Below are 26319 nucleotides of genomic sequence, written 5' to 3' on the forward strand. Positions count from 1 at the left end.
GTCAAAAATCACGTTTGTTGTATGGGAGCCCCACTTAAATCTTTATTTTATTCTATTTTTAGTATTTGTTGTTATAGCGGCAACAGAAATACATCATCTGTGAAAATTTCAACTGTCTACCTATCACGGTTCGTGAGATACAGCCTGGTGACAGACGGACGGACGGACGGACGGACGGCGGAGTCTTAGTAATAGGGTCCCGTTTTTACCCTTTGGGTACGGAACCCTAAAAATAAACAATAAAATAAAATAAAACTTGTCTGATTTTAGTAAGAGTAGGGGCGTTAAATTGCTCGTTGTTTATGGAGTTAGAAAAACATATTACTGATCACGACTTAAATGTCAACCTGTATATATAAATAAGTTATCTTACAGGGTGCACGTTCCACCAGTGCGCGTTGAGCCGCGCGCGCACCCACTCGGGCGTCACGCGCGGGATGTTGTCCAACAGGCCTCCGCCTGTGATGTGTGCCGCGGCCTTTACTAGTCCTCGCTGTAACGCCGGGAGTACTGCGCGGACGTAGATGCGGGTCGGCTTGATTAGCTCTTCGCCTGTACCATAGAGAAATATAGTAAGACAAGAGTGCTCACTCCATACATCAGTTCAGACTATTAATTTCAGTGTCTACATCTAGCATCGAGTAGCGGAACTATCAGTACTGCTACTTCACAATACATCTATTGTGAAGTAGCAGTACTGATAGTTAGCACCGACCGGAAAGTCTTATCTCAACAGCATAAGACTTTCCGGTCGGTGCTACATCTATTGTCAAGTAGTAATACTGATAGTTCCGCTACTCGATGCTAGATGCTAATAGTCTTTTTAGTACTAAAACTGATGTATGGAGTGAGCACTCTATGTATTTTTTTCTCTATGCCTGTACATTACAATATTCAATTAGGGCCAGAGGGGCTACTGCGAAAACCGAAATACGCAAATTGCGGGGATCTTTCTCTTTTACTCCAATGAAGGCGTAATTAGAGTGACAGAGAAAAATGCCCGCAATTTGCGAACTTCGATTTTCGCTGTTATAGCCCAGTTGCACCAATCATATTTGACAGACTGATCAACATCACTCGGCTGAGAACTGTGATAATTCCCATACAATAAAATTTAGCGAACGCTTTAACGGTGACAGGCGGTTTGGTGCAACCGACCCTTATAGTTCGTTTTTTTTAGCATTAGAAAGAAGGTAAGCTATCTTGACATGTCTTTTAATTGAAAAACGCTGTTTAAAAATCAGTAACTATTACTTATGAGACCAGAAGAATATAAATGATCGTATTAGATTCCTAATTGTTACATATTTGCCGTGACTTATTTTTAAAACGTGTTTTTCTATAAAAAGACGCATAAAGTTTGTTTACCTTATTTCTAATGCTAAAAAAAACGAATTATAGTGAGAATCGGTCGTGTTACTAGAGACTCGTTTTTCTTAACATGACCGTGACACGATGAAATCGTCTTTAAAAAACAATTTGTCGATTCAATAACTGTACCAAAGAGTTATTGTTTGTAATAGAGGTAAAGTCTAAAATAAAAACGTACCTGCTAGTGTGTCAGTTGAAACAGATGGCGCTGTACTGCACTATATATTTATGTTTCCTGGTCACTGACTTGACGTGACGTGTACATAAGTCCGAAATCCGAAATTGTTTTAGACGTTCCTTATCGTAAACAATTAATCTTTCACTGTACTTTGAATACTTTGTGATATCTAGTGCAACAGTAATTCATTATTCTATATCACACGAGTGTTTAATGGTCGGTTAACCACTTGCCGTGTGGTGGCCGGCTTTAGAATAGCGCCAACCCTCACATGGGATAAGGGTGTCGTACGAGGCGACTAAGTCCACAAACGAAGCAAAAAGCTGTTTCGTCACAGGGGAGATGGACCTCTTAGCATTGGCTTGCAATCCATCTAGGAGAAGGATACTCCGAAATTAAATCCCGGAATGGAGATACCGTAAGGCGCGAGTAGGGTCCAACCTGAAATAAGCGGCAGATTCCTGCAGCCGACCTGCCTCCACACGTATTGGCTCGCCTTTCCTGTGGGATAAGACAGTGAAGCCGAGAGGGTAATGCAGGTGCTGGGCATCCCTGCGTTTCCTTAATTCCGTCCCAGGCGGTGTTAAGTCTAGAGAGGTCATTGTCTCTCCGAATTGCACCATAAATCGTCTGCAATAAACGCAAAGGCCAATGGTTTAATGGTGTCAAACTCACCTAAAGTCAATCCTTCCTTGCTGAACGGCGCCTTGTCGCTGAGCGCCAAGCCGGCCTTCTTCACGAGTTTATGAATCAAACTGAACCCGTTGCTGTGAACTCCGTTCGAGGGCAGACCGATGATCGTGTCACCGACCTGTAAGCAGACAATCAAATAAGAAAAAATAAAGTTTACTATTCCAATATTTAGATAAATGACCAGTGCCCTGTTTATCAAAAGCTTGTAACTTGTAATACAAGTGGAAATCCCTTTCTAACACTAAGCTGTCAAAAAATGACATCCGCTTGTATTACTAGTTACAAGCTTTTGAGAAACGGCCCCCGGGCCACATCGGATTCGTATGCAGTCTCCGACTCTGCGTAGTAGATCGCTAAATATTTGCGTGCCGGATTCGATGACGAGTAACCTTCGAGCTTTTATCCGGACTGTGGTTAAACCTAAACATTAGACAGAAACACGGCCAAAAATTACTAGCCAAAATGCATCGCGGCCATAGTGTGTGATTTAGTTTTCAAGATATGTTGTATGATATGTATGCTAGTTTTGAAGGTATTTATCTATGGGCCAATAGTTGCCTGAAAATAAATATTTTCATTCATTCACTTGTTCCTACCGTGATCTCCTGTATCTTTGGCAGGATATGGCTCCTCTCAACAACGCCAAGCGCGAAGCCCGCGATGTCATATACACCGGCATCGTACATTCCAGGCATCTCCGCAGTTTCACCGCCTGCGAGAAGACAAATACATACAAAATGAGCTAACTCCTGTAGTATACAGTATTTTCTCCTATAATAAAAAAAAAAACTCAGGACCACAGCCCTTCCCACACTCACAGCCAATCTTCCACAAACAAAGTAATTTAGGAACGTAATTGGAGAGTATGTCACCACCAGTGTTGGCCGAAACGTTAATGCAATTGAAAATGTTGGCCATTAACCATTATAAATTGAACCTTAAACCGTAACGGACGATTACAGTTTACGGTTCAATTTATAATGGTTAATGGCACACATGGCGATCCAGCCAACATTAACATATTGATTTAAAGGAAGATACCTTTAGGATACTACTTACCTATAAGCGCAGCCTGTGCCTGTCTGCAACCCTCAGCCACTCCGGAAACCACAGCTCTCGCCACAGTAACATCCAATCGGCCACAAGCGAAGCAATCAAGGAACGTAAGAGGACTATCACCGTTCACACACATGGCGACCCAGCCAACCACAATGTTAGTGAAAACATCTAATTATTAGTAACAACAATAGTTAAAAGGTGTAATTACAAACTTACCTATAAGCGCAGCCTGTGCCTGTCTGCAACCTTCAGCGACCCCGGAAACCACAGCTCTCGCCACAGCAACATCCAATCGTCCACAAGCGAAGTAGTCAAGGAAGGTAAGCGGACTGGCGCCGTTGCAGAGAATGTCGTTGACACACATGGCGACCCAGCCAACCACAAAGTTAAGATCTAATTATTAGTAACAACAATAGCTAAAAGGTGTGATTACTAATTTACCTATAAGCGCAGCCTGTGCCTGCCTGCATCCCTCAGCCACTCCGGAAACCACAGCTCTCGCCACAGCAACATCCAATCGTCCGCAAGCGAAGTAGTCAAGGAAGGTAAGCGGACTGGCGCCGTTGCAGAGAATGTCGTTGACACACATGGCGACCCAGCCAACCACAAAGTTAAGATCTAATTATTAGTAACAACAATAGCTAAAAGGTGTGATTACTAATTTACCTATAAGCGCAGCCTGTGCCTGCCTGCATCCCTCAGCCACTCCGGAAACCACAGCTCTCGCCACAGCAACATCCAATCGTCCGCAAGCGAAGTAGTCAAGGAAGGTAAGCGGACTGGCGCCGTTGCAGAGAATGTCGTTGACACACATGGCGACCCAGCCAACCACAAAGTTAAGATCTAATTATTAGTAACAACAATAGCTAAAAGGTGTGATTACTAATTTACCTATAAGCGCAGCCTGTGCCTGCCTGCATCCCTCAGCCACTCCGGAAACCACAGCTCTCGCCACAGTAACATCCAATCGTCCACAAGCGAAGTAGTCAAGGAAGGTAAGCGGACTGGCGCCGTTGCAGAGAATGTCGTTGACACACATGGCCACCAGATCGACGCCGATGGTGTTGTGTTGGTTGATCCTCTGGGCGATCTGTAGCTTGGTTCCCACGCCGTCGGAGGCCAGGACGAGGACTGGGTCCTGAGATAAACAATAATGGGGTCTCTATTGTTTCCCAAATAGTTTTAAGCCATAATGTATTGTTTGCCCGAATTTTCGTTCAGTCGTAATTCATTTGGTTCAGAAACGCGTCACTTTGACACATCACAGGATTGCCATAAAACAAACCTAACCTAACCTAACCTGTCTATAGGATAACCTAACGAAAATCCTGAAATGTTAACGGTTTCAGTTTTATGACTAATGATAATATGACAAACAATACATTATGGCTTAAAACTTTATGGGAAACAACGGGACCCCACAATAATGGTATTGCCGTTGATAATCGTTTGTCCTTTCCGTATTCTTGGCATTTGTTTTTGTTGGAAAGAGACAAAATTTAACAGAGGTGTGTCAAGTTTTATGAATAAAGGGGAGAATGTTGGATATTATCACAAATTTTATTTCATAGTTTCATCACCAAAAATCATACGATAAATTACCTTGTATTCCTGTTCGATTGCTTTCAATTGGAAGCAACCTCCAAAACCACCGAGACTGCCCAATACACCCGAACGCGATGTGGACCTGCGTTAAAAGTATCATCTTTTTAAAAAATGGTAAAAAAATCCTAAGGTACGTAAAGGTAAATGTAGTGCATGTAAAAGACGATGTATTTTTAGATATTGAATTTAAATCATTTATATCCACCGTCAAAATTGTTTATGGAACTTTATGTGGTAGTTCTGTAGGGCTAAGATGGCCGGCTCTTTATCATTTATCACCATACCTGTCAAGGGGAAAGTGACACATGGCATGACAGGTGATAAAAAAACGGCCAAGTGCGAGTCGGACTCGCGCACGGAGGGTTCCGCACCATCAACAAAAAATAGAGCAAAACAAGCAAAAAAACGGTCACCCATCCAAGGACTGACTCCGTCCGACGTTGCTTAACTTCGGTCAAAAATCACGTTTGTTGTATGGGAGCCCCACTTAAATCTTTATTTTATTCTGTTTTTAGTATTTGTTGTTATAGCGGCAACAGAAATACATCATCTGTGAAAATTTCAACTAGCTATCACGGTTCGTGAGATACAGCCTGGTGACAGACGGACGGACGGACGGACAGCGGAGTCTTAGTAATAGGGTCCCGTTTTTACCCTTTGGGTACAGAACCCTAAAAAGGCGACCACGATACCGCTGCTGGTTTGACAAATAAAGTGTTACCTAGCGAGGGGCTTGATGAGCGACACGAGCGAGTCCCCCGCCTCGATGTCGACACCGCTGTCCTTGTACGAGAGCGACTTGAAGCCCTGGCGCTGCGCGCCGCCGAACGGCTCGGTGAGCGGCGCCATGGCTTCCTTGAAGTTCTCCACGACCACCTGGTGTCCGCGTGCAGACACAACTGTTACAATAAAGTGTTACCTAGCGAGGGGCTTGATGAGCGACACGAGCGAGTCCCCCGCCTCGATGTCGACGCCGCTGTCCTTGTACGAGAGCGACTTGAAGCCCTGGCGCTGCGCGCCGCCGAACGGCTCGGTGAGCGGCGCCATGGCTTCCTTGAAGTTCTCCACGACCACCTGGTGTCCGCGTGCAGACACAACTGTTACAATAAAGTGTTACCTAGCGAGGGGCTTGATGAGCGACACGAGCGAGTCCCCCGCCTCGATGTCGACGCCGCTGTCCTTGTACGAGAGCGACTTGAAGCCCTGGCGCTGCGCGCCGCCGAACGGCTCGGTGAGCGGCGCCATGGCTTCCTTGAAGTTCACGACCACCTGGTGTCCGCGTGCAGACACAACTGTTACAATAAAGTGTTACCTAGCGAGGGGCTTGATGAGCGACACGAGCGAGTCCCCCGCCTCGATGTCGACGCCGCTGTCCTTGTACGAGAGCGACTTGAAGCCCTGGCGCTGCGCGCCGCCGAACGGCTCGGTGAGCGGCGCCATGGCTTCCTTGAAGTTCACGACCACCTGGTGTCCGCGTGCAGACACAACTGTTACAATAAAGTGTTACCTAGCGAGGGGCTTGATGAGCGACACGAGCGAGTCCCCCGCCTCGATGTCGACGCCGCTGTCCTTGTACGAGAGCGACTTGAAGCCCTGGCGCTGCGCGCCGCCGAACGGCTCGGTGAGCGGCGCCATGGCTTCCTTGAAGTTCTCCACGACCACTTGGTGTCCGCCTGCCGACAAAACTGTCACATATTTACTTACAAAAGTAAAACTATATGCCGGAAAAGTCGGGTCTCTATTGTTTCCCAAAAAGTTTTAAGTCAGAGCGGTTTCGCACTACGTCCGATCCGAATCCGATCCGAACCCGTGAAAATATGGTCCGAAGTAGCCGTAGAACAATTTCTATGGTAATTTACGCACTAGATCCGATCTCCGTCATCCGATTTCGGAAAGAAATCAGACGGATCTAGTGCATAAATTACCATATAAATAGTTCTACGGCTACTTCGGACCATATTTTCACGGATTCGGATCGGACGTAGTTCGAAACCGCTCTTATAATGTATTGTTTGCCCGCATTTTCGTTAGTTTTAATTTTATTTGGTTCAAAAACGCGTCACTTTTCAGGATTGCCATAAAACAAACGTTCTACTTTTAGAAGACAATTTGTCTTTTGACAGGCATACATTGATGAAAAATACAGAAAAAAAAAACATTCAACAACGGACAGAATTGTTATTGTGCTGAAACTATTTACCTTTCTGAAAAATTATAAAACAAACCTAACCTAACGTAATATTTTCGAAAATACTTTCTATTTCAGCCGGAGAAAAATTATGCGAAAAGAGTTTTATGCGTAACATTACATTAGCTCAATCAATTATTATGCGACGAGATACGACCCCGTTGTAAAACAGTAAAGACATATCCAACTATGTAACTATGTACACATTGAACTTACCTTCCTTCCCCAGGTTCTGCACGGTGCCGATGACCTGAATCTCGGGCACGGCGGCTAGGACCTCGTTGAGGCACACCGGGTCTACGATCACCGCCATCCCCACTCCGCAGTTGAACGTACGTAGCATTTCGAAGTCAGAGACGCCACCTGGTGGTGAAAAACATGAGATTATTAACATCATCTGATGTGCTGTGCACAATAAAACGACCTCGGTCGGCTGAATTGATGTAACCTCAATGGTCCGCAATGTAACTAAAATCGTATACGAGTTCGCGCGCCGTCTAAATGAGCCCTAAAACGACCTTAGTTTTCAAACGTGGTTCTAAAATTCCAAAATTGTTTTTATGAAAAAAAACTGAAATCCCCAACTCGTACAGCACTCAGCAGTCAGTATCAACAGATAGTGACGGCCAAAGCAGCCAAATACATATATCGGAACAAATCTTGATTTCTATGGTAATAAAGATGTATTACGATATACATTTGCCCACTTTGAACGTGATATAATAATATTCATTTATTTAATATATTTACGATAATGTAAACATTATTAAATTGTACACCGGGACTTACATACGCGACAAACTTAGATACGCGATTAAGTTTTTTTTTTTTTCAAGTCCTGGTGTACAATTTAATAATGTGTAAAAATCGTGAAAGTTTAAATCAGTGTTAAAGTGAAGATTGACGGCAAAACAATCCATTAATAGCTTGAAAGCTTTAAGCTAAACCTTAAACTGTTATCTATTTATCTACATATAAGAGTATCAGGTTATAGGTCAGGAAACTCACCCTTAGCCTGTAGCCATCCGAAGATAGGTTTGATCTTGAACTTCAAAGCATCAAGCACGACCTTGACCCCAGCTGGCAGCACCCTCGGTATGTTCTCAAGCAGGCCTCCTCCAGTAATGTGGGCCAGGGCCTTAATGGAGCCTTTCTTGACGGCCGGGAGGAGCGCGTTCACGTACAACCCGGTAGGTTCGAGGAATTCCTCGCCGAAGGTTTTGTTGGCGGTGCTGAATGGCGCTTTCGCGAAGTAGCTGCGGGATTAGATAGGTTTAGAGACAGTGAGAGGAAATTAAAAAGGACACAAATAACGATAGAAGATATAAACGATCGAAAGAACTTAGTATAACGCAGACTTGTGTGTGAGCTAGTTTTCTCAACTGGTATAAAATTAAGTGTATTTTCCCAATCAGTAAGATTGTGTCTATAATGATGTGGGGTACCACACCTGTGTCCAATCTAATGCGAGGCGGTTGTTTGTGGTTGTCCACCACTCTTACAGCGAAACGGGCCATTGGTTTCCCGTAACAATGCAAGAAACCTTAGTGTAAAGCCTGAGTGGACGCTCGAAGCGGAGCGTTCGGCGGGCTCACAAGTGATTTGAGCAGCGTGCACTAAGGCCGCTCCTATACGCTTGCATTTGTTTAACATGCACGCCGCACGCCCAACTCGAGCGTCCACTCAGGCCTTGCACTTAATGTGAGAGAGATAGGCTCCATTTTCGTGTACATACCTTTGTCCAGTCTCCGACATGATTTTCTGCACCAAGCTGTACCCGTTACTGTGCACGCCAGTGGACGCTAGAGCGAGAACGACGTCGCCGGCTCTGATCTCTCCGGTGCGGGGCAGTTGTTTGTGGTTGTCCACCACTCTTACAGTGAAACGGGCCAATGGTTTCCCGTAACAATGCAACAAACCTTAATGTGAGAGAGATTAGCTCCATTTTTGTGTACACACCTTTGTCCGGTCTCCGACATGATTTTCTGCACCAAGCTGTACCCGTTGCTGTGCACGCCAGTGGACGCTAGAGCGAGAACGATGTCGCCGGCTCTGATCTCTCTGGTGCGAGGCAGTTGTTTGTGGTTGTCGACCACTCTTACAGCGAAACGGGCCATTGGTTTCCCGTAACAATGCAACAAACCTTAATGTGAGAGAGATTAGCTCCATTTTTGTGTACACACCTTTGTCCAGTCTCCGACATGATTTTCTGCACCAAGCTGTACCCGTTGCTGTGCACGCCAGTGGACGCCAGAGCGAGAACGACGTCGCCGGCTCTGATCTCTCTGGTGCGAGGCAGTTGTTTGTGGTTGTCGACCACTCTTACAGCGAAACGGGCCATTGGTTTCCCTTAACAATGCAACAAACCTTAATGTGAGAGAGATTTGCTCCATTTTTGTGTACACACCTTTGTCCAGTCTCCGACATGATTTTCTGCACCAAGCTGTACCCGTTGCTGTGCACGCCAGTGGACGCTAGAGCGAGAACGACGTCGCCGGCTCTGATCTCTCTGGTGCGAGGCAGTTGTTTGTGGTTGTCCACCACTCTTACAGCGAAACGGGCCAATGGTTTCCCGTAACAATGCAACAAACCTTAATGTGAGAGAGATTAGCTCCATTTTCGTGTACACACCTTTGTCCAGTCTCCGACATGATTTTCTGCACCAAGCTGTACCCGTTGCTGTGCACGCCAGTGGACGCTAGAGCGAGAACGACGTCGCCGGCTCTGATCTCTCTGGTGCGAGGCAGTTGTTTGTGGTTGTCGACCACGCCTACTGCGAAGCCGGCCAGGTCGTATTTGCCGACGTCGTACATTGTGGGCATTTCTGCGGTTTCGCCGCCTGAGGAAAATTTTGAGGATTAGAAGGACCCATGTACTACACATAATAAAACTTCGCAAAAATTCATAGGGACCATAGGGAGGGATAAAGGAAATAAGAAAATTCTTACCTAATAGCAAAGAGTATTTGAAATAGAGGCGGATTGTCAAAGTAAATTACCTATGTAGCCACAGTAAATTCACTGCCATCTTTTGACAAAAGATTAAATCTGTTAGAACGCCATTTGACTTTGACCCTTATTCTTTCACCGATGGTAGGCTTAAAAAATACCTTTGGGTATGGTGCAATTTTTTCGAGCGATGGCGCAATACCTTTGGCCTACACTCGGATAGATGGCGTTAATTTCAATATTTAACAAATTAACACATATCAGTGAAAGAATAAGGGTTAAAGTCAAATGGCGTTTTCACAGTTTTAATCTTTTGTCAAAAGATGGCAGTAAATGTACTGGTGCTATATAATTTACCATGACAGTAACTCTCTATTCACTCTATTTTCTTTGCTAATAGCATAGAGAAAAAAATACATAGATTGCTCACTCCATACATCAGTTCTGATACCAAAAGACTATTAATTTCAGTATCTACATCTAGCATTGAGTAGCGGAACTATCAGTACTGCTACTTGACAATAGATGTAGCTCCGACCGGAAAGTCTTATGTTGTTTAGCATAAGACTTTCCGGTCGGTGCTACATCTATTGTCAAGTAGCAGTACTGATAGTTCCGCTACTCGATGCTAGATGTAGACACTGAAATTAATAGTCTGAACTGATGTATGGAGTGAGCACTCTTGTCTTACTATATTTCTCTATGCTAATAGTTATGAAATGACAAGAAAACTTGCCTAGTAGGTAACGCTCACGCGTACCACCTACCTACCTACCTGTTAAGACTGTTATTATGACAAAAGAAGAAACTTGCCCAGCAGCGCGCAGCCGGACTGTATACAGGCATTAGCGATGCCGCTGACAATGGTCGTTGCAACATCAACTTGTAGCCTGCCACATGCCATGTAGTCTAGGAACGCGAAGGGCTCCGCTCCAGCGCAGAGGATGTCGTTCACGCACATAGCGACCAGGTCTTGGCCGATCGTGTCATATTTCTTCATGGTTTCCGCTATCTGTTGAAAACGAAAACGAAAGATAGCGAGCTAACTCACGCCCCCTATCGATCCTTTCTACAACTAACTAGCCTTCAGACCGAGGCAATACAATCAAATACATATGAGGCTTAAAAAAAATTGTTACAATATTGGCTGCATTTCTTAAACCATATTTGGCCAAATGTTCAAGTACCATAGGATGCAGATATGCGTTAGAAGGAGCAAGTATTATAGCGATCTCATTCCATCGTATAGCTGCGTTTAGACACTCCAAGTTTGGTCCAACATGTGGGTCGGGCTTTAAACTGCGACAAGATACCTTAAGCTTAGTCCCGACTCCATCGGTCCCCTGCACCAGCACGGGATCCTTAAGCAGCGGGTCCATGGCCGCGAGCTGGAACAGGCCACTGAAGCACCCCAGGCGGCCTAGGACGCCACGGCGATGCGTCCCAGTAGCTAGAGGCTCGATCTTGCGCACTAGCAGCGCTGCGGCATCGATGTCGACACCGGCTTGGAGGTACGAGAGCCCGTTGATTCTGGAAAGAAAATGTTTCATTAGAAACGGATTGTATATAAAATACATATTGCTATATTATATAGTTACCACATCCTCTACATAAAAATATGCGAATCGGCCCCTTACATTCCTAGCAATCGTTAATCATGTATAGTCTGTGGGTTTTTAACCTCATTAAAATTTCAATAACGAGTCCAACGTACGTCGGTTCTATACCTTGACTCTGCTTGGCGGAAAATATAGCGAAGTGTTTAACGCTGTCAAATGCTTTGCTATAGTCTACAAAAGCAAGTTATAGAGGCACGTTGAACTCGTTGGACTTTTCTATTAATTGATTTAAAGTATGGAGGTGGTCTGTTGTGGAGAAACTAGGGCGAAAACCAGCTTGCTCGGGCGGCTGATGTTTATCCAGCAGTGGGGCAATTCTATTCTATATTACCTTTATGAATAATTTGTAAATATGAGAAATTAAACTGATAGGCCTGTAATTGTTTAACAATTAAAATAACATTTATTAATTTTATTTGAAAGGTTACATAAAATAAGACATTAACAAAAAAACTGTCTTAATTCCAAATGCTTGTTAAAAATTCTGCTCTTCCTTCAATCTAGGATTACAGAATTTGGTTTTAAGTTCTATTATTATATAGATGTAATTTAATTTAATTTTAATTGTGTGTTATATAGTTTTTTTTTTGCAGATTCCCAGGACGTGATTGCTATGAAAATAAAAAAGGAAGAATTATATACAGACGAGGAAGACACAATTAACATGCTTTGAATTAACTTTGAAGATTATGTTTTATTTTATAGCTCTCAAATAATTATTTATATATCTGATTGTGTTTTTATTGACACATTTTGCAAAATGGTTGAGAACATAAATGTTCGTCGTTGCCATGAAGGCGTTGCATGAAGGTACGCTTTTGTTTCTACACATTCTTTTTACAATTTTAACTAAAAACATTACTGAAATTACATGTTTAACCCGTTTAAATTGTTTTTCTACTCCCGTACTTTTATTTGTCATTTAAAGGGTCGTCGTGCACACATCTTTAAAACCCTATCTTAAAGTTGTCAAGACAAGTCTTTAGTCTATTCCCTAAAAAAGCATTTGTGCATACACGCAGTATCTTTTTGGCTCTTTTACGATACTTCGTGTAATGGCCACTTAAAAAATACATTGTTGCCAACCTTATAGTCGTAACACACTGTCGCACCGCAACGCGATCTTGGTTCGTCGCACCCATAAGTGAGAATGTCATGTATGGGTGTGAATGTCATATCTGACAAATAAGTGAACCATAGACATGTTTTTTTTAATTTCATTCATTCTTTTCCCGCTCGTACCCTCCATTCTTTGCTACTTCTTGAATATTGTGAATCTTGAATATGAATACTATTGTGCCTGTCGAATGAAAACTTAACTTTTGTGTTAAAAAACAGTGTGTCTTTCAAGTTAAAATGGATGAAGACAAAAACTTAGTGTCTACACCTGAAGAAATATCAGTAATAGCACAAGAATCACTAAAAACAGGTAGATAACGTTGATGACATGAAAAATATTTTGTTAAATTTACAATTTTATTTCAAAGTAAGTGTTTGGTCGTAGAAAAAGTATTGTATGCAACGTTGTTTAACTGAGTCAAAAAATACTCGTGGCGTCTTTATTAACAATTTTCGGCTTCGCCTCAAATTGTTACTCACGCCACTCGCCTTTTTTGACCCCTCTTAAACAACGGTTGCATAAAATACTATTTTCTACTCCCGTACTTTTATTTGTCATTTAAAGGGTCGTGTTGCACACACCTTTAAACCCCTATCTTATATAGCTGGTCAACCAAATCTTGTCAGTAAAAAAAGGCGCGAAATCTGGGGGCACGCTGGTCAACCAAATCTTGTCAGTAAAAAAAGGCGCGAAATCTGGGGGCACGGCAGTGCCCCCGCCAAGTCGAGCAAAACAATGAGGCACCGCCATACCATCCTTTTCTGGAGGGGATTCAGGCCATTTTCGACGTCCTGTAATTTTGTGCTGGCTGAAGCTAGAACCCTGAATTTTCAGTGACATATAGGGCTTAACATGCTTAAGATACATTCTCAAAAACATTAAATCTGAACTTGTAGTTTAAGAATTATTGTACGTCAAAGTTCCTTAGTTTCGACACTGACACATTTATACACTCACCGATCATCATTCTCGATCTCATACTTCTAGCATACCCACAAGTTTCAAATTTTAAACATAAGTAGTTTTTAGCTTATCAAGCCATAGAAAACCTAAAAATATTGCAATATCAATCACGTTTTAAAGATCTTAGAACTGCATAAGTAAGTTTGTAATCCTATATAAATATATGATATTACAAAGTTACTGTTGCAGTTCCTACAAATAGTAGGTAAAGTAAAGGTACACAACGATGTACGATGTGAGTATGAATGAAGATGTGTTTAAATATGATATGTGTATACATAGTATGGGTATGAGTACCCGAAAAGAAGGACTGTCTACAAAAAGAGATGAGATCCCATCAAAAACATTACATGTAAAAAGGTGCCAGTTTCGCACCGCTTTTACTACAAAAAAGTTTTGAGATATAATGTGAAACCAAGTCGGTTATTGGCCAAGTCATTATACGTATTACAAATTAAAGATATCTTATTGATACGGTTTTAACACCCCCTGGCACTGATTAAAATAACCGACTTGGTTTTACATTATAAAGTCCGTCAACCAAATCTTGTCAGTAGTAAAAGGCGGCAAATTTGAAAAATCGCGGGTTAGCAACACTGTGTTCAAATAATTCCAAAACGCGTGTCATCTGTGTTTTATCTGTGGAATTTGGATCGTGAATGACAGCCGTCACCTTATTTGTTTTGATTTGGTTTTCATTCTGAATCGTTTCTGTTTCAAGAGATATTTCTGCTGTCACCATTAAATACCAATACATTAAATAAGAATAAGCAAAGCTAAGGGGCCTACAATGTACAATCATGCTCGTTGATGGTAAACATTATTGAAACAAACAAACAAGTACTGGAAGAACTCTTTCGAACTTTTAAGATTATGTTCAGTTTTTTTTGTTTTAGGGTTAAAAGGCATAAATAAAATTAAAAAGTATGCCTAAATCTATCTAACAAGACCATAAATTGTGTCCTGGAAACCGTCCATAGGCCCACATGTCTAATATTTTCAGCAATCAGTTGTGACTATTTACAAAGGTAAACCTTTTAAACAGTATTAAGAGCCTTGATTATATCGCCGTTCTTTCGCAATATCTACCTAATCCATACATGTTTGTTGCAGGATTAAATCTTGCCCAATATAAGGCGTTCGTTATCTCTTCAGACAATACTTACGTATGGCGGTTTATGTACGTGTACAACGCAGCCAAGTCGAAAAGTGACCCTTATCTTATTTACCTTTAAATTAAATAAACACCCAAATATCAGTTGTTTTATTTTTAATATGTATATTGTACAATATATACCAATCAAAAAAAATACACAGGTATGTCATATTCATCCAGAACAGTACACTAATTTACATTAACAAGTGGCATATTATATTGTAAATAACAAATATATGCACTATCTAATTATCTGCATTTTGATATGATTTTATTTTAGTAAACTTAGAAGACATAGATAGGGAACAAAGAGAATATAAGCACTACGATAGGGAGTTGTTTTTGATATCTTCAAATTTGTTCATCATTTTGATTAACATTGTTTTAACATCGCTTTTAAATTGTCCGTCCATGTTTCAATTTTTTTCAATAAACCGCGAGTGACAATTTGAATTGACGTACGCAGGGCGCGCTCAGCGGAAAAAAAATCTTTTGGTTCGATGTACATTGCTGCTTTTCTTAGCGCAATACTGCTCTTTGAGTGTTGCCCTACTTTAGTTTGCTTTACATTGCTACTGACAAGATTTGGTTGACGGACTATATCTCAAAACTTTTTTGTAGTAAAAGCGGTGCGAGACTGGCACCTTTTTATTACATGTAATGTTTTTGATGGTATTCAAATTTTCTATGGGACGAAATCCTTTCGCGCCTACATTTTTCAAATTTGCAGCCTTTTTCTACTGTCAAGATCTGGTTGACCGAGTATAGTTGTCAAGACAAGTTTTTAGTCTATTCCCAAAAAAAGTATTTGTGCATACACGCAGTATCTTTTTGGCACTTTTACGATACTTCGTGTAATCACCACTTAAAAAATATTGTATGAAATACATTGTTGCCAACCTAATTTTAATTGTCATCTCTGACAGATGACTCAGATGAGTGAACCATAGAGAACATAGTTTTTTTTTTATTTCGTTCATTCTTTTCCCGCCCGTACCCTCCATTCTTTGCTACTTCTTGAATGAAAAATATTTGTTAAATTTACAATTTTATTTCAAAGTAAGTGCTTGGTCGTAGAAAAAGTATTGTATGCAACGTTGTTTAATTTAACTGAGTCAAAAACCTAGAGTCAGACCAAGAAAAGTCTGCAGCGGATTTGATAGCCCACGCAGTGCAAGTGTTATTTTAAACGTAAAACTTCTATGAAATTATGACGTATAAATAACACTTGCACTGCGTGGGCTATCAAATCCGCTGCAGACTTTTATTGGTCCGACTCTATCTGTCTGTGGCATCGTAGTTCTCCAACGGATGGACCGATTTGCGGTTTTTTTTAACGTGAAAGCGAGTTTTCTTGCGGTGGTTCTTAGCTATGTTCTTGCAGGATACAACTAAACGGAGTAGCCATTAACAGGCTTTCCCCTCTGTCGAAAATAGGCGGCCAATGGTCATACACAATGTATGGACTGACGTTTATCTGACATGGCTATTTTTACGTTACGCATACATTTGACGTTCCCCTCCCCCGCAAAAATCGGCAGACTGTTTTGTACAGAAAATTACACACATGGCGTCTCCGTTTGATTATATCCTCCAAGGCTATGTTTGATAGAAATCGAGTTTGAAGTTTGAACAAAAATTATGTAAAGCATGTAAAATATAAGCAGTGTTCCATTGGTAAATATCGGAACGGAACGTAACCCAAACAAAATGTCATCAAAACGTAAACGTCAAGTCAAACAAAAGTGACATTTCGCTTCGCTTATTGCAATAATTGCATGCTTATTGCATTGATTGGCCGACTGACGCTGTAGGAGTAGGAGCCTTCTTTTGTTTATTTATAGTTGATGTAATGATTGGAGACACTATAAATTTTAGTTTATTAGCCTACCAAAAAAGAATTGTGATTTGCGTGATAGCAAAGTATCACGAGTTCTCTAATTTACGTTGAAGTGAAGTAGACTCGACAACGCTAGATGCAATGGAGGAAGTGTGTATAAAACTTGAGCCCTGCGATGATATCTGTGTAAAAGAATCGACAGCAGAGGCAATCGACGAAGTGTGTGTAAAAATCGAGCCTGATAACAGTGTGCGCGTAACAGGAGAGCGCCCGTCGGATGATGAGAATGTAAAAACCGAACCGAACGCTACGGAGACTTCAGAGTTGTATGCTGACCATATTGTAAAAGATGAGCTGGTGCTCGGCCCCGAGATAATGGAGAGGCCAATGCAAGGTCAGTTTTTAATAGGGTTTGTTTACTATGGAAGTTATCACAGCGAAATTTGTTAAGACAGACAAGTATCACATTTAGCAGACTGATCGTGATCAATGTCACTCAGCATTGAACTACCTATCAAAATTCCCATACAATAAAATTTAGTAGAACCTTCAATGGCAGCAGATAGTTTACTGCCCTCATTAACCCATAGAGGTATCCCAAAAATAAAATTATGGCAGAAATCTCTGTCTTTGTCTCTGTTGAGTCTGTTTCATTGTCTGATTACAGATTTGGGCAAACTTTTTCTAATACTTTACATCTGTGCCAGCTTCATAGAAAAACTTGTGTTTCATTCAATGGCAAAGTTTGTTTAAGCCTAGTGCTTTGAAATTAAACCCTCGCTACAAGATTCTACTTTTAGAACAATCAAGTTAGGAATACTTCGCTTGCTCCTGTATCACTGTATCAGTATTGGCATGAGGGGTTAAACAACAACTTTACCCCCTTTGTAAAACAAATAACTATTTGTTTTCTATTGACTCATTGTTGTTACAGGGAAAACTCAAGAAAAGGAACAAAGTGGGAAACCCTATAATTACAAATGTGACAATTGTAGTTTCGCAACAGCCAGAAAGTTTTCTTTAGTACGTCATATGAAGGTGCACACAGAGTCTCACCAGTCTAATAAATGTGGGCTATGTGGATATACTAGTAAGAAAAAACAAAAATTAACGCTCCACAAAAAGAATTGCACCGGTAATAAGCCTTACAAATGTAGCCAATGTAGCTTTACCGGCGTCTCTAAATGTAGTTTAAAAATGCATCAAGTGATTCATGGCGACAAAAAGTACAAGTGCGACCAGTGTAGTTACAAGACTGGCAGAAAATACTCACACGTACGTCATATGAACACACATGCTCGTGTGAAGGCCTACATATGTAGCCTGTGTAGCTATGCTGCTGCCTCTAAACATGATTTAATCATTCACAAAACTATTCACATGGACAGAAAATACAAGTGTGACTATTGTGGTTATGCAACTGCTAAAAAGGCAGCATTAGTAAATCACGTAAGGACACACACCGGTGAGAAGCCTTTTGATTGTAAAGAATGTAGTTATACCACTACCGCCAAATCAAATTTAATGCTCCATATTAAAATGCACGCCGCACAGAAACTTTACAAATGTGGCCAATGCAGTTTTGCTACTGTACACCAACGCAGTTTGAAAAGTCATAAAGAAAAACACTCTAATGTAAAGCCTTACAAATGTGGGCAATGTGATTACGCTTCTGTACGCAAAAGTAATTTAAAAAGCCATGAATTGACGCACACTGGTAACAAGCCACACAAATGTGGCCAATGTAATTTTGCTAGTGCACATAAAAATAGTTTACGAGAACATGAAAAGATACACATTGGAGACAAGCCTCACAAATGTGGCCAATGTAGTTATGCTAGTATTCACAAACACAAATTACGATATCATGCTGAAAGGGTACATACAAAGCTATGCAGCGTTGAAAAGCCATACAAATGTGACCAATGTGATTTTGCTACTGCCGACAAAGCTAGTTTCAAGTCACATTATTGGATGCATTCTGTTGAAAAGCCATATAAATGCGATCAATGTAGTTATGGAAGTGCCCACAGACATAATTTACGAACCCATAAAATGTTACACACTGGTAAAAAGCCCTACAAATGTGACCAATGTGGTTATGCAACTGTACGAAAAAATATGTTGCGAGACCATATAATGTCCCACACTGGTGAAAAGCAACACAAATGTGATCAATGCGACTATGCTGCTGTCCATAAAAGTACTTTACTGAGCCACAAGAAGAAGCATAAAGGAGAAAAAGGCGATAAAACTACCGCAGAAACCTGCCCTCCAGACACATCAGAACCACTTGCTGATCAAACTTGTGTGAAACTTGAATTTGTACCAGTATCTTTTGAGGCGCCACCAGGTTTGTGTACAAATACTATTTTTGAGACTCAGTAGAAATAAACCCCCTACTGAGTTTTAAATTTATAACGTATATCTTATAGACAATTAAAATAATGTGTATTGTACTTATTGGTTTTTTTTTTCAGATTCCCAGGACGAGATTGCAATGAAAATAAAAAAGGAAGAAATTGAAGAATATACAGACGAGGAAGACGCAATTTTAAGCTAGGTGCTTGGAATTTACTAAAAAAATTATGCTTAACTATCCAATAAACATTTATGGAACTAAGTGTAATTTTTTATCGATTGGCACGTTTTGAAAGGTTAGCATTTGAAGACTTGATACTCGTAGCAATTGAGTTAAGAACATACTAATAGACAACATTTACCCGACCCGAATCTTAAAAACTAGGGCATAGAGAAGTCAGTAAAAAAGTTTTACAATTAATTATTTTAATAACATAACTACTTTACTGCGAAGACCATGACAGGACGTAACGAAGGAAAATGAAATGCTAAATGCGAAGAAAACAACATTTATTTAGAAAACATAACATGAAATGGAGATTTTTGAAAACAATGCGATTACAACGATACAAATGCAGGTTGGAATGTAACATGGAATGTGAAGCGAAAACTCATGGTCATTCAAGGTGCATGCTGAAACAAATAAAATATGTGAGGAAAATGAATACGACATGAAGAAAATAATGCTGATACCTGCAACAGGAGCTGAGCTCAAAGAACTTAAAATCATGCCAAATCCTAAGGTAGACTTCCGACCAAAGCGACTCTGTCGCAACGGCCGCAGCGGTAACTGACGCAGATACACTTCCGAGCGGCGCGACTCCGGCGACAGTCGCAGTTGTTATTCCATACAGTGCAGACGTGTTGATATATGATGAACCGATCAATTATGAAAATATTAGGTATTAGAAGAAGAGGAGGATGACGATCTTTAGCTTCGCTTTTATTATAGTATGGAGCGAAGCGTACCCAACTCAACTTTCAAAAATAGAAAAGATGAAGGCACTAGCATCTTGATAAATAAAAACTATTTACACGAGAACAATGAAAAATTCAGGAGCTTTTGTCAGTTATTTTATCAATGTTACATGAAGAACTTGCGCCAAAAACATCAAGAAACTACGAGCGATAGTAGCGACTGCGCGACAGTGCTTGCGCAGACATAGCACGGCCGCTATCGCCGGGCGATACTGACGCGGCGGCACTGTCGCTGCGACAGTGACGCTGCGCTCGGAAGTAAGTTCATACATTTCCATACTGCATAATACTATCGCTCTGTCGCCGTGCCAGTGTCGCTGCGTTAGTGACGCCGGAGCCGCTTTGCTCGGAAGTCTACCTTTAACCGTCAATTGACAACTCAACTGAAACGCGCGGCTAAAGCCCAATATCAACCTTCATGTATGCCGACAAGGTTTACGATGAGGCGTGGCGTTCAGAGGGTTAAATATGTAGTTTCAAAAATATATAGAGCCTAAGTTAGGTACTCAATAATTATAAGATTGATCAAACGTCAAAACAGACTTAATTACTTAAATAATCCAGAGCCCGAAGATTATTTCAATAATGCCAATTTTTCGGACTATGGGTGGTAAACACACTTGCTTTCTTGTAAAAGGCCTTGAGAGAGTCCGTCTTGTACAATGGAGTATATAATAGAGCACACGAGGCAGCGCCAACTGTACTGTGCTGTTATTGGCTACACCGCTCTAGAAATACCACTTACTTGGAGAAAGCCTTGAACAGAAGACGCTCGAGCAAAACTCGACCACCAGCGTTCTTTAGTGAGCCGTCATCGGCTACCACGCTATAGATATGTCACTTACTTGGAGAAGGCCTTGTGTGCTATGTCCTTCCTGTACTGCTTGCCAGGGAAGTCAATGGCGCCCGCGGCAGCGGCGGCGGCCGCGGCAGCAGCGCGAAGAGATGCCGCTCGAGCACAAACGAGCAAGACTCGGCCACCGGCGGTCACTAGAGTGCCGTTAGCGCCGCGGGCTACGCCGCTGTGGAACACCACTACGCCCGGGTTTGACTGGACTTGGGCGAGACCTGAAAGGAATGGAGATTTAGAAGATCGCGTACGTTGAACACTACTGTAAAGCAGGTAAGTAAATAACAAAATCGTAACAATGTTTGATTTAATAATTATGTGTACTTTTATTTATATTTTATGCGTTTAATTAAATGTTAACATGTAAGCACTAACTACCTAAAACAAATACAATAAATATAAGGCTAAACTTAGTTAACCTTTTCAACGCCAAGAGCCACTAAAGTGGTCGAGTGCTGTCGTGCCCATGATGCCAACAGCCACTAAAAAGGCTATGACGGACGCTGTCAAAGCAATTTTCCTGCTGACAGATAAGGTTTATTTTCGCTCTTCATATTGCAACCATTTGGCGTATAAGCCACATTTTAGCATGGGACGAAAAGCGTTGAAAAGGTTAAGATAATCTCCAAATATAGAGATTGTAACTGAGTGTAAATGTACCTCTGAAATTTATTTATAATAAACAGTTTTTTTTTAATCGCTTTCTCGATACACGTCCTAAAGTAAATTAAATTTAGATGTTCTTTTTTTTACTTAACCTGGAATACCTGGCTAAGACCTGTTCAAGTGTAAAATAAAATATAAAACAATTTTAAATAAATATGCTAGTGTGATTATAAATATCAAAACATCTTCAAAATTCAAAGTTCTAATTACAATATATTTGTTGAATCTTAAAGTTAGCGAATAGGAGTAGACAAGCGAGCATTTCACCACTTACTAGTTTTAATCATGGTGTATAGTGCGACATAAAATAGTAGAAATTAAATAAAATGGAACTAAAAAAAAACCATACTAAATTGTTGCCATGTTTAAGCATTTTACATCAAAAATTACAGTTACGTAGGAAGTGGAACGTTTTCTACAATTTCTTGTCGGACTATAGATGTGAGATGTATTAACACAATCTTGAAATGTTATAAGTTAGTTACAGTTTGGTGCCGTGACCAGGATCTTTTCGTAGACTTAAAGATAGGGATAACAGTTATAGGAAGTTATGTTTGTAGGAAGTGGAAAATCAACTCACCACTGATGACGCATCCCTTGGTGGATGTCTCTGGGTATCCTTTTGAGGCTATGACTACACCGACCGACGATAGTTTGGTGTTCCATGTCACTTGTAGTTGTTTTAAAGTGCCGTCCACGCAGGCCTGAAAATGTTAAATTGTTATATTTGCTTTTCAACTCAGGCTGAAATTCGGGGTTTTACGATATTTCGAGGTAATTTAAACAGTCGCTATGTTTGTCGGGTACAATTCGGCGTACGAATACAAACTTATGCCCCGTAGAATAACTCTGAATGAATGTAACTTGGTTTTTACAAGGGCTGTAACAAGACATTCCTAGTAAAGCAGAGACTTCATAAATAAAATAAATAGTTGTTAGGCCTAATAGGTACCGAACCCTTTATTGACATACCAGCTTCATAACAACTTTTGACTGCGTGCGTGTGTGTGTGTGTGTGTGTGTGGTCCGTCTCCATGAGGATTTTAAGATATGACTCTCTGGGTCTCCAAACTCCACCGCCATGCATCACCATATTTGACTATCGTAACAGCAAAATTCAACTTATACTGACCTTCAAGACAGTGTAGAGGTCTGTCTCCATAAGTGTCATCAGAATCTGCGTCTCCGGATCTCCGAAGCGACAGTTGAACTCCAGTGTCATGGGGCCAGACTTCGTTATCATCATGCCAGCGTATAGGACACCTGGGGACAAAGTCATTCTGAAATAAGGTCTCAGAATTTTTAACCATAATCAGAACATAATAAGAGTCTAAATCCAAAAAAGCTAATCGGCTTGAGGCTGTTTAAAGCTGGTAGTTTAAAAGTAACTTTTTAAGCGTTGTCTAAATACACGCATAGACATACATACAAAATACCTAGTGACGTAATTTACGAGTATATTTTAAGAAATCGTTTTATCGGGGATCATTTAAAAAACAATTTAATTAGATTGCCGCAAACAAAAATAAGACATCGCAACATTTACGTAACTTTGCTAATTGACAGTTTAAAATAGAAACACAACTTTATGCCAATAAAAATAAAGTCTGTTTTTAAATGGACAGGTTTACAGATTCTGTTGTCGTATATATAAATATATACGTATGTATTTGCTCGAGTTATCTTTATTTATCTATCGTTTATATGTGAACGTAAACTGTACAATGGCAGGTCGTAGGGCATCCATGTAATTGCATAGCATTTATGACGTCAATATTGTGATTTTAATATGTAATAAACATACATATTAACACACATTTTGAGAACCTCTATCAGAGTAGCATGACACGTGACACGTGACATTGAAATCGATGAACGGCAGTTCTTATCCCGGCTCATTTGAAATGATGCGCGTATTAATGTGTACTGACTCAGTGATATTATTCTCAGTATCTGGGTATGTGTATGCATTCGACATTTTACCAGCTGGTTTTCGGAGAAGGAAAGAGACTAATCCACCGAGGGAGAGGGAGGAAGGCCAGATGTTTCCTAAAACGAGTTCCTGTACCAGTTAGTGAGGATAGAATACCGAGCTCTTGGGGTGCAAATAGCAAAGCTCTAAGATAATGAAAATTTGCAAATATTGCCGCTAAAATAAGTGTAGTAACTCCAAAAAATATGAATTACAAATTACAACAGTCTATTTATTGATGACCCCTTCTTAGATCCGACTTTAAAAAAAATGTGCTATTTAAAAGGCGAGAAACAACTTTGAATGTACAATCTTTAAGGAAAAGTGAAATAAATATAGCAAAATTTCATAGGTTGTCTAGTGTCATAGGGCAACTGGTAATAAATTATTAATACATTACAGACGTATATTCTAGTGAAAGTAGAATGAATTCATGACATGATAGAGAAGAGCACGCGCCATCTAGGTAAACAAGACGAGTCCGGGTAAATAAGGTCATCGAAGATAAGATATTGCGTTCAATCTCATCCATACTAATATTATAAATGTCTGACATGTCTGTCTACTAATATACCTATGTTATCTCTTCACGCTTAACCCTTCGTATGTCTGTATAAGCACTGATCAGTGCGAATGAATTTGAACTTACAGCCATATTCGAACTTTAAGATACGTCAAATATTAGATATCTAATATTAGACATCACCAGGATATTGGATAAAAAACAACACAAGAAGCAGATTGGATAAAAAATAATCCTAATTACTAATTCCACGCAGGCGAAGTCGCGGGCAAAAGCTAGTGTTAAATAAATCCTATATCTATTACAGTCATTTTAAACTACCGTCTCTAAACCCATATTTAACTGCCATGTCGATACAATATGTAGGTCCTTATATTTCAAGTTCACAGTGGGACAATGTTTTCAATAATTTGTATATCTTCTCAATATTAACGTATATTGAAAGGGTTTCAATATAATCGCTATCTTTACCAACTTCGTATTTTTGACAGACATAACTATTATTTATTAATACAATTTAGTTATAAATACAGTAAATACTAATAGGCATTTCATGCGATAGAGGTCAGAGATAACAATAAGCCATCAGCTGATGTAATTGTTAGGCCAAAAACATACAAAAAGCCGTATTTGCCCAAACAATAATGTTGCATCGCTCTTCTTAATATGACAAACGAAAGTGACGCAGATATAATGCGATAACAAACCACGAAGTGAATTGCTGTCACGATACCTAATCACTGCTCGGAGACTGTATGGGGTCATTGTATCTACTTTCGCAATGATTGGGACGAACTTATCTGTTACTAATGGCGAGTACTATTGTCCACACAATTAAGTATGATTTGATAACATAGCCGGGTCCACACAGAGAGCATACGCGTGAGGCAATTTCCTCGCGCACAAAACGGCCAGTGTAGACGTGCCTTGCCTCGGTGCGGTGATCGACCAAGTGTGAATGCGACTTTAACGGCACATACCGCATTCATATTGACAGTTACCTTTCCCATTGTACAATAACATAGAGCTTAACACATTCATTGCCACCCAGCAAAACAAGACATCCGCGCCAGGCCATAAAAAAATCGTCATATAAAGCTGTAGTACCACGATCCCGACTATCGGGTCGTTCGGCCTGGGAACGAAATCATAAAATACCCGATAGTCGGAGTTTCGGCACTGAATGTGTAAATAAAAGTACGAACATGGCTATTCAAATTTTTTCACGACCATGATGAATCTCTTGTCCGTATAGTATCGAGGTTTATCTAGAACTCCAAGGGAACCTTAACCAAATGATAATCGTATGTCTACAGCGGGTGTGGCTACGGGTTATCAATCTATAACATAATCAATGCTTGGATTCTGTTTACTTGTTTTACGACAAACAAACCTAATTAAGCAGGCGTGTGATGCAACTCCCTTAACATAGATTTTACTAATATGATACCTTGAAAGGAACTAAGGTTGTCGCGCTTTATCGATACTTTCTGATAAATGTGTATGTACGAGGGTGACGCTTGTGGTCTTAAGCATCTTAAGGACACCCACAGATAGTACTAGGTACAGAAGATTCACTCTCTAACAAAACGCGTCTGTTACGATTACGACAGATATGACCGCTAGGTGGCGCAAGCGCCACGCGCGGCTTATGGCCACCAAAATTGGTGTGGGACGGATGTACTTTTAGGTACTTGTTGCGACGCGACGAAATCGCGGAGTGAGCCACGCCTGCTACTACCTAATATTTGTCATTCACCAACTCACCAACATATTTGATGCCCTCAGCCTTCAGTCCATCCACAGCCCTCTGCAGCACCTGATCCTTCACGTCCAGCAGCTGGTCTGGAGTTATGAGGGGACATGGGCAGTATGCGCCCATGCCGCCGGTGTTGGGGCCTGTGTCGCCGTCGCCGAGGCGCTTGTGGTCTTGCGCGGGGGGCATCATGGAGACGGTCTCGCCGTCGGTGAAGGCGAGGACCTGAGAGTGAAATTTCAATGTTATTATGTGTGTTCGTATCGCAAGAACTTCGGTTCTTAGATATTATCTTAGATGAATTATCTTCGGATAATATCTAATTTTAAGGTGGTCTTTACATCGACGAGGCAACCGCGGTGCCAGTGTGATAACCACCTTAACCCTGTCTTGTCGGAAACGGTATAGGCATTTAAGGTGAGAGGCTGTTTATATGTACAAATTATCCCTTAGAGACCCCCCACACTAGCGTC

At 40.9% G+C, this 26319-nt stretch overlaps 2 protein-coding genes across 2 annotated transcripts in view; one reads left to right on the plus strand and one right to left on the minus strand.

The window, feature by feature from the left end:
* The window catches only part of LOC134652897 (ESF1 homolog), a 273742-nt gene that overhangs the window by 22886 nt on the left and 224537 nt on the right, over positions 1-26319 (plus strand). The window lies entirely within an intron of this gene.
* Positions 1-26319, minus strand: part of LOC134652879 (trifunctional purine biosynthetic protein adenosine-3) — a 40263-nt gene that overhangs the window by 6380 nt on the left and 7564 nt on the right. Inside the window, exons 4-18 of the mRNA XM_063508069.1 lie at positions 25858-26071; positions 22728-22858; positions 22176-22299; positions 20925-21147; positions 11356-11572; positions 10856-11054; positions 9726-9933; positions 8103-8350; positions 7311-7457; positions 6414-6579; positions 4904-4988; positions 4193-4439; positions 2839-2954; positions 2225-2360; positions 374-552 (exon numbers count right to left, since the gene is read on the minus strand). Of these exons, the coding sequence (XP_063364139.1) occupies positions 374-552; positions 2225-2360; positions 2839-2954; positions 4193-4439; positions 4904-4988; positions 6414-6579; positions 7311-7457; positions 8103-8350; positions 9726-9933; positions 10856-11054; positions 11356-11572; positions 20925-21147; positions 22176-22299; positions 22728-22858; positions 25858-26071 (2640 nt within the window). The remainder of the gene's footprint in view (positions 1-373; positions 553-2224; positions 2361-2838; positions 2955-4192; positions 4440-4903; positions 4989-6413; positions 6580-7310; positions 7458-8102; positions 8351-9725; positions 9934-10855; positions 11055-11355; positions 11573-20924; positions 21148-22175; positions 22300-22727; positions 22859-25857; positions 26072-26319) is intronic.

This window comes from Cydia amplana, chromosome 12, assembly GCF_948474715.1.
Source record: "Cydia amplana chromosome 12, ilCydAmpl1.1, whole genome shotgun sequence".
In the NCBI taxonomy this organism is placed as follows: Eukaryota; Metazoa; Arthropoda; class Insecta; order Lepidoptera; family Tortricidae; genus Cydia; species Cydia amplana.